The 8727-nt window shown below is 45.3% G+C and overlaps 1 protein-coding gene across 1 annotated transcript in view; it reads left to right on the top strand.

The window, feature by feature from the left end:
- Positions 1 to 8727, top strand: part of Flt1 (fms related tyrosine kinase 1) — a 167625-nt gene that overhangs the window by 71763 nt on the left and 87135 nt on the right. The window contains exon 11 of the mRNA XM_005344712.3: positions 367 to 481. Within this exon, the coding sequence (XP_005344769.1) occupies positions 367 to 481 (115 nt within the window). The remainder of the gene's footprint in view (positions 1 to 366; positions 482 to 8727) is intronic.

Raw genomic sequence — 8727 nt, 5'->3', positions numbered from 1 at the left:
CCCCACCACGGTGCTGCCACCCCATCCTCCCCCACCACGGTGGCCCCACCCCCATCCTCCCCCACACTCGTTTGCATGCTACTTGCACCCACTAGGAACTAATTAAAATCCAGGCTCTAAATGTCCTAACTGATCTATTTTCTTTTCTATCTAGATCAGGACAGATGTATGATAGCAAGCTATTGGAGCATCTCCCTACTAGGTAGACACCGTTGCTGTTTTCAGTCCCTAACAGAGGACAAGGAAGGGTCTCACAAAGTTGGTAGCTTTCTCCCTGCAGACTTTTCCCACCAACTCTAACTCGCTCATCTTTGCTCACCACTCTGTGCTGATGGCAGTACGATGATGACTTCCCTTTTTTCACAGGTATGACTTCTGTTCTGAGAGCGAAGAGTCCTTGATCCTGGGTCCTGACAGCAACATGGGAAACAGAATTGAGAGCATCACTCAGCGTATGATGGTCATAGAAGGAACCAACAAGGTACCGTTTGTTTGAAACGAGGGTTGAGTTTGTCTCAGAACATGTCCTCCGTTCTTGGTTCTAGGGTTATTAGACCCGGAAGTAGTTCAAAAGTTCAAAATTCAGAGAGAAAAAGAATCTCTTAGGTGTACCTTCATGAGACCATACATTAAAATTATTCAAGTTGCTATATTTCCCTGACTGAACTCTTCAGACTCCTGACTCTCCTTCCTCCTCCTTTCCCCCGTGCATGTATGCCTATGTTGTGTGTATGTGCCATGTGTGTGCAACACCCTTAGATGGCACCAGATGAGGGTGCCAGGCTTGTGAACGTCCTCTCTCATTCTCCCATGTGGGTGCTGGGAATGGTAGTTGAACTTGGGTCTTGGGCATGAACATACAGGTCCTTAACCACTGAGCTATCCCTCCAGCCTAGAGAACCTATTCGTAATGAACACCAGGCTGATGCACATTGGAAGCTCCCCATACCCAACTACACATTCAAGCCTTTGCCGGTAGCCCTTCCAGTCACATCTTTGGGGTGGGACCTGCACTCCACCCAAGTGCTGGGATTAGTGCCACACACTACCAGGTGATCCTGGCCCACAGCCGTGCCTGGGTCCTGCTGCTGTACACACCATGGAATCCTAGTAAAGAAAACTGGTCCAAGGCTTCAACCCGAAATTCAACATTTCTGCCTCCCAAAATATTATGTCCGTCCTTCTGTTCCTGTCAGGTGGAGTCCAGGCTGGGTGGGCAGACACACACCGTCTATCAAGGTCCCCAAACTAACCGGGTCCACTGTGGATTTCTCCTCTTCCACTCTTATGCCTGTCACTTTCTGCTTTCCCCGCTGAGCCTAGGAAAGAGCGGGTGTCCTGTGAGTCAGAAAGACCCATTGGACTGCAGGTCAAGGAGCTTTCCCCTAGGTAGGGAAGGGGGGGCTTAGAAACCAGCTGTTGTCGGGCTTGAGGCTAGCAATGCTTTACAAAACAAATCACATGACACCAGGCCAGCATCTATTTATACGTGCTCATCTTGGTCTGTAGTAGAGACTGTCTCTACAAATCCCACTGTCTCTTCAAGGAGGGTTATACTTAAAATATCCGTTTACTCTGCTGTGTCCTTGAATTAGAGGAGGAAAAGCAGATACATCATTTCCTATGTAGGATTCAAAAACAATAAGTCTGCATTCTTCTTTTCTCTTTTTAAAGACTTGTCTTTTATCTATGTGGATTTGGGTTTTGTCTATGTGTGTGTTATGTGTACCACATGCATGCATGCCTGTGGAGACCAGAGGAGGGTGCTGGATTCACAGAAACTGGAGTTTTTGATGGTCATGAGCCGCTGTGAAGGTGCTAGGAGCTGAGCTTGAGTCCTCTGCAAGAACAGGGGCTCTGAACCACTGAACCATTGCTCCAGCTCCCAATTTTCTTTTATTCTTTCTTTTTTCCTTCTTCCTTCTTTCCTTCCTTCCTTCCTTCCTTCCTTCCTTCCTTCCTTCCTTCCTTCTTCTTTCCTTCCTTCCTTCCTTCCTTCCTTCCTTCCTTCTTCTTTCCTTCCTTCCTTCCTTCCTTCCTTCCTTCCTTCCTTCCTTCCTTCTTTCCTCTCTTTTTTTAAGGAAGGGTCTTACTCTAGCCCAAGCTAGCCTGAAAGAAACTCACAGAGATCCACCTGTCTCTGCCTCCTGAGTGTTGGAAATTAACAGCACACACCAATGCTGCCAGCCCTGCGTTTTTCAGTATCTAACCCTTTCTGAAGATGCTGCATCAGCATTCATTTTTGGCAAGTCAGAGTGGTTTCCCCTATTTTGAACATGGGTAGCCCAAAGCCATACAGCATAAAAGGGTAAAAAAAGTCAAACTAAAGTTTCCTGATTCAGAACTCTCCTCTCTCATGGCCAACTAAGGCAAAACAAAACAACGAGCCCATTCGTGTGGCAGCGTCGGCAGGCACTGGCTGAGGCTTTGAGCCCAGTCTGTAGAGGCTAGCAGATAGTTGGCATGGTTTTCCCCTAATGTAGACAGAAGCTAGGAAGTTCCGTGATATCCAGCCCTCTGTGAGAGACTGCCACGCATGACTTGGATGAGAGGGAATTCTGTAAACTCGAATGTTAGATTTGGGGAGAAATTGTTCACCCACCCTAGAGAGCAAATTAGCACTGCTGCAGAGGCCTCGTCAATTTTCCAGGTCATATCACTGGTGTCGGTCATCTGTTGCTTCCCCCTGGCCACACAGGTGGATCTGCGGAGAGAATTTATGAGCATGGTTTCAGGGGGCTTCCTAGTTGGTTTTGTTACCACAAAAAAAGACAGCAAGCAGTAAAATTGAACTGGATAAAACTGGTTGAGATTCCTGACAGGTGTGGACTCATATATATAATGGACTCCATATATAATGCCTGTTAATAAAGAACCTCACGAGAGCAAATGGAAATCTTGGCTGAGATTTAAAAAAATAAAATAAAAGTCTACACCAATTTTCCAGTCAAGCTGTAAATAAGTGTATTGTCCTGTAGTTGTGTGGTTAAGCTAAAGATTTCTGTGCACAGTGGCATTTGTACCACCTGGCCCATGTTCAGGACGCAAAGGGACAAATGCCTCCTCTTTCCATCTGTATAGCAAACATGTCCACATGGAGATAGCTCAACTCCTCCAAAAGCAATGGAGTTAGTGACATTTACCCTCCCTAGCTTCCTGCAGTGACGATGAAGTGCCCTGGGGAAGAGACCCTCTACCCATAGGACTTTGACACAATGGCTGCCACACAGACTGCAGTCACACAGAATGAAGACTATCAATTCGAGATCAAATGTTTGCATTATAGAACTTTTAAAGTTCTTCGTAAAGGAAGTGGAAATAAACGCAGAGCGCAGATCCTTAAGGCGCTGGCGGACGCCAGTGTGCTGGGAATAGCCAATCTCATGCTCTGGGTTGAGGAGACGTTACTGCCTAGTTTTAGCATTAAATTATTAATATGTGTGTGTAGGGGAGAAAAGGTATCTTTTATTTGACAGTAACAAGCATAGTTTTGCTGTTTTTAAATTGCATGGAATGTCCTTTTTTGTTTTTTTTGTTGTGTTTTTTGTTTTTTTTTTGTTTTTTTTTTTTTTGTGGTAGGGTTTCTCTGTGCAACAGCCCCGGCTGTCCTGGAACTCACTTCGTAGACCAACCTGGCCTTGAACTCACAGAAATCCACCTGCCTCTGCCTCCAGAGTGCTGGGATTAAAGGTGTGTGCCACCATGTCCAGCCTTGCATGAAATGTTCTTTACAGTTTCGAACTTTTTGCTTCTTTGGTACAGTTTGAAGTACATTAAAGCCCCACAGTGATTCCTCATTCACGGTCACACTGCAGCTTTGTCCAGCACCGCTCCTCTGTGAACTGGTGTGGGGTGGGAAGCTTTCACACTGGGAACCCTGGAGGGGGAAGGGGGTAAGGGGTGGATTTTGTTGTTTAGGTCAGTGAAGGGCATAGAAGGAAATAAAATTCCAAAATTCCATTTCCTTGTTGGCGAGCTTTGGCCCACATTTGAAAGTGGCTAGGAGCAAGCGTTGAATTTTCCTGCTGTTGAAATGAATTGCCAGGCTGGAGGTTTGCGAGTCTAACATCAGAAGTGTGGAGAACCCTGTGTTGATTGTGTAAGGCTGCAGAATGGGGACAACCCGCCTGCATTGCTATGGACCTGTGTGAGGGTACAGGAGGAAGTGTGTAGATATCCTGAGGTCCCATGACATGCAGTCGGACTAACCACAGAGCTGTGGCTTATGGTCCAGGTCCCACACAGTCCCTGGTTATTTTCCCATGCTGTGGCTCTACTGTGCCACTCCGGGTTCATTTCAGCTCTTCCACAGCCTTTATACACCGTTTTCCATCTCTCCCTAAAATGCTTAGGATGTGTTAGAAACATCCTGAGATTAAAGTCATGACCGTTGTTTTTTAAAAATATGGAGTGTCCCGAGCTGGCTGGCGGAACCGCACAGTGCTGCGCGGGTCCCGAGCTGCCGGTCCCAACAGCAGACGGCCAAGCGGCAGGCTAATTCCCAACAGCAGGCGAGAGCATATAAACAGACTCATAGACACAGAAAATAGCCATAAACATTTATTGAGAGAGAGAGAGAGAGAGAGAGAGAGAGAGAGAGAGAGAGAAAAGAGAAAAGAAAGAGAGGCAAAGACACGTGTGCACACCAGAAAGAACAGGAAGAGAGAGAGTTTTCAGATGGGGCGAGTGGTCAGAGGTTGCTGGGAGTGGGCGTGGAAAGGGGCGTGGACCAAAGGAATAACAACGACTTCATAAATAGATTTTTAAAATATCCTTGTTGTGGAATATTTGATTACACTATGAAGATGTGTCTTACCAAGGTGCCTTCTGATTGGTTTAATAAAGAGCTGAATGGCCAATAGCTAGACAGGAAGAGGTTAGGTGGGACTTCTAGGGACAGAGAGGACTCTGGGAAGGAAAGGGGGAGAGATGGGAGGAGAGGTAACAGCCACAAGCCACATAGAACATAGATTAATATTAATGGGTTAATTTAAGTTATAAGATCTAGTTAAAAACAAGTCTAAGCTATGGGCCAAGTTTTCATAATCAAAGGAGTCTCCATATAATTATTTGGGAGCTGGCAGGAAAGAGAAAGGCTCATTATAAACCCTTGTTCTAGAAATCGGGCTGATGGACATGTTACCTCCATGCAGTCTTTTCCATGAGTCTCAAGCAACATCACTAAGTTACTTAGTAACATTACTAAGACTTCACAAACTAGAAGGAAGAAATACAAAGAAATCTAGGCTTACAGTTGCTAATGACAGGTTTTTGGTTGGTTGGTTTTTTGTTTTGGGTTTTTTGGGGGGCTTTTTTGCTTTTGAGACAGGGTTTCTCTGTGTCTTCCTGGCTGTCCCTGACCTCAAACTCAGACATCTGCCTGTCTCTGCCTCCCAAGTGCTGGGATTAAAGCTGTGCAGCACCATGTATGGCTTGATGAGTATCCCGGGTCATAGAAAAGGACCCGTAGCAAGCATTCCTTTTAGAATGCAGAGCCATGCGGGACCGGAAACTTCACTGAGCAATTGTCAACCCCAAACTAGTTCATCGACAGGAGGGTTTTATCTTTGAATATTTTTTATCTTTGAATATAATTTCCTGCGTTCACCCACTGTCTAAGGTCACTGGATACTAAATCAGTGTGAATGAGTTGTTACAACTTCTCTGACTGGGTCAGATGTGAATACCCTAAATTAGAGTTTAGCCTCGTGCTTTTGTCTTCATTGCTGGTCCTCAGTTCTCTTCCAGTTGAGAAGAATGAGAACTAATTATAGAATTAATATGTCTTGAGATGTCCTGTGAGTGTGCCCTAGAAAATGAATGATTACAACTCTAGATATCTGTTGCATCTCAAATCTCCAACACTTTCTCTTGTAAAGTATAAAGGGAGTAATTTGGTGTTCCATTCTGCTTTTTTCATTTTCCCCTGTGGTTGTGAGCATGCATCAGGTTGGTCCCTTTAACTCAAGGGGCTTGTGAATCCTTACTGTCCCTTGAGAAGCTGTCTTGTAGTCCACCCAAAAGATGCTGAGTACAGTCACACTTAAGCTACTACTTCTGACCTGACCTGGTTTACAATCGTCAAATATCTTTCATGGAGTTTATGCTGTTTTTGAGACAGGGTCTCACTATGTAGCCCTGGCTGGCCTGCGTCAATATGTACACTAGGCTGGCCTCCAACCCACAAAGATTCATTTGTCTCTGCCTCCTGTCACTGGGACCAAAGACATACACCACCACTCCCGACCTATATCTTTGATGGTCTATGAAAAAATATTTCATTTTATAACTTTAACACATATTCACTAGAAAAAGAATATTCTAGAAGCGAAGTAACTTTTTGTAAAGTTGATCATCAGTTTTACATTTCACCTTAGGGTAAAAAGATTTTTTTTTCTCTCCAAATCATTCACCAGTCCTTTCAAATCATATCAGTTAGAAAAAAAAAGTTTCAGTTTGTGTGAAAGTCTATCCCAGAGGAAAAGCAGCATTTAGCTGGTGTCACCGACTGGGTCCGATTAAATGGGCTACTTTCACGGGAAATTCCTTCCAAATGGTAGGCAGACCCTTATCGACAGGTTTTGTTACTCAGTGTGACAAGTTTGGATGGGTGAATGTTCAGAGATTGTGAGTGTGTTCTGGAATTCCACATACCAGGCCAGCTGCTCTTCCCAGGCCTGTCTGCCTGCGGTCTCTGTTGTCTTTGGGGGTCTTCATTTAACCTCCAGAAGCACTGATTGCCTTGTTTAACAGACTGATGCCCCATCTCTGGGTCTGAGATTCAATGAGACAATGCTGTCCAGTGCATATCAGTGACAACCCCACCACAAAGAAATAATAAACACTCCCACTAATGTAATTTCTACTTTAACAGAAACCGTGGTGAGCTTCCATTCTGGAGGAGGTTTGCCTGTGTAAAAGGTATCTTGTTTTGGAAGGCATCATTCAGGCAAAGAAAAGTAATATTTGAAACACATTTATTTCTCCATGATCCATTGTATGATATGGATTCATATCACCCCCGGGCATCTCAGAAAGCCTGACAGCCTTCTAAAATAGTTGCCACTTTTCCAGACAATCTAGGCAGGCCTAGTTATCTGTTTGTTTGTTTGTTTGTTTGTTATAGTTTATGTGTGTGAGTGTTTTGCGTGTATTTATATTTTTGTGCTATTTTCATGCCTGGTACCCATGGAGGTTAGAAGAGGGCATCAGATCCCCTAGACCTGAAGTTACAGACCATTGTGAGCCACCATGCAGGTACTGGGGATCACACCTCGGTCCTCTGCAAGAATGAGCGCTCATACCACTGAGCCATCTCTCCAGCTACGCTGTGTGCAGCCCTTAAATACGGCAAAGGCACCCATGAAGGCTGACTTCACCTTGCCCCAAAACCCAGCCCCTCAGCTGTGCTGTATGCAGCAGAATCGAAGTCATTTTAACAACAGCACAAATGCGACTCACCAAGGCAGGGAGGGACTGTGTGCAACACCAAATATTCTCAAGCCAGCAGAAATGGGTTTCTGCTTCCTTACTGGACAACAATAAATCCAAGAATCTAAATAGGTCTATGTGGGCCCTTTAAGATGAGCAGTAAGAACTGACTTCCTAAGGAAGTTGGGCTTGTGCTGGCTGTAAGCAGAGGAAGCCTCGGGGCAGCCACTGACTTCTGAGCACCCTGAAAAGAGCTTGAGCCTGCCAGAGCCCAAGTCAACACCGGGGGGTCACAATGTGCTTGGCTGTCTCTCTGTCCTTCGAGCTGCCACCAGCTAACGGTCCCCCTCACAGTGCCCTGCCCCCAACAAGCTTGTCTTGTCACAACTGTCCACAGCTTCCATGACTCCTGTTAGTGTGCATACTAATTACAAGAAGGTGGCTCTCAGAACCCATCAGTCCCCACTCTTCATTAAAATTAACAACCAAAAGAAGGAAAGAGGCAACTGAACGTCTTTCAGACTGTTCTGCACTGGCCTCCCACCTTGCAAAAGGGAAAGCATTTATCGGAACCTTACACAGGGAATGATTCCAAACACTTTTAGAAGTCATTGGCCGTGGGGATTGCCGTCCTCCCCCGTGTCTTCCCGTGGACATCCTGGCAGCGCCTACACAGCTGTATCACGAATGTCCAGAAAACTGAATGAAAAATACCACCCGTTACAGCCTTCTTCATTGTCTAGAATTTCGATAACACCTAGACAATCTCTGAGTGGACATGATTAAGTGCATACTTCCAATGATCAGGGAGAAGAAAGGAGAAAGGCGTTCGCTGACTGAAAGCATTGAGCATGCTTTTCGTCTTCTTTTCGGATTGACCTATTGTATTTTAGGTGTAAGAAGTGTTCTGCTTGCATGTATGTATATGCCCCACAGATGTGCCCGGTGTTCACAGAACCCCTGGAACTGGGCTCCCTTTAAGCTGCCTGAATTTTTGCCCCATTGTTACGGCAGACTTTATTATTTCATTTGAAAAGTACTTCCAATTTCATATCAACTTGACCACTGTCTGGGGACAGTCCTGCTAAATCACAGTGTGAACATGCCAGCTTCTATCTTCATTTCTGGAGACTGAGAAGGCATAATCTTTAAACATACATACACGGGACTCTTAGCTTCTTAGCTTTCAGTCTCCTTCAAGACCACAGCTGGACGGGGGAGGGGGAGGGCTAAAGGACATATCCTTTGACTGACTGAGCCTCCTGTCTGTCCTTCTGTCCTTTTTTTTTTTTTTTT

This window comes from Microtus ochrogaster, chromosome 2 (genome assembly GCF_000317375.1).
Source record: "Microtus ochrogaster isolate Prairie Vole_2 chromosome 2, MicOch1.0, whole genome shotgun sequence".
Lineage (NCBI taxonomy): Eukaryota > Metazoa > Chordata > Mammalia > Rodentia > Cricetidae > Microtus > Microtus ochrogaster.
The sequence above is the reverse complement of the archived record's forward strand: the minus strand, read 5'-3'. Positions and strand labels throughout refer to the sequence as shown.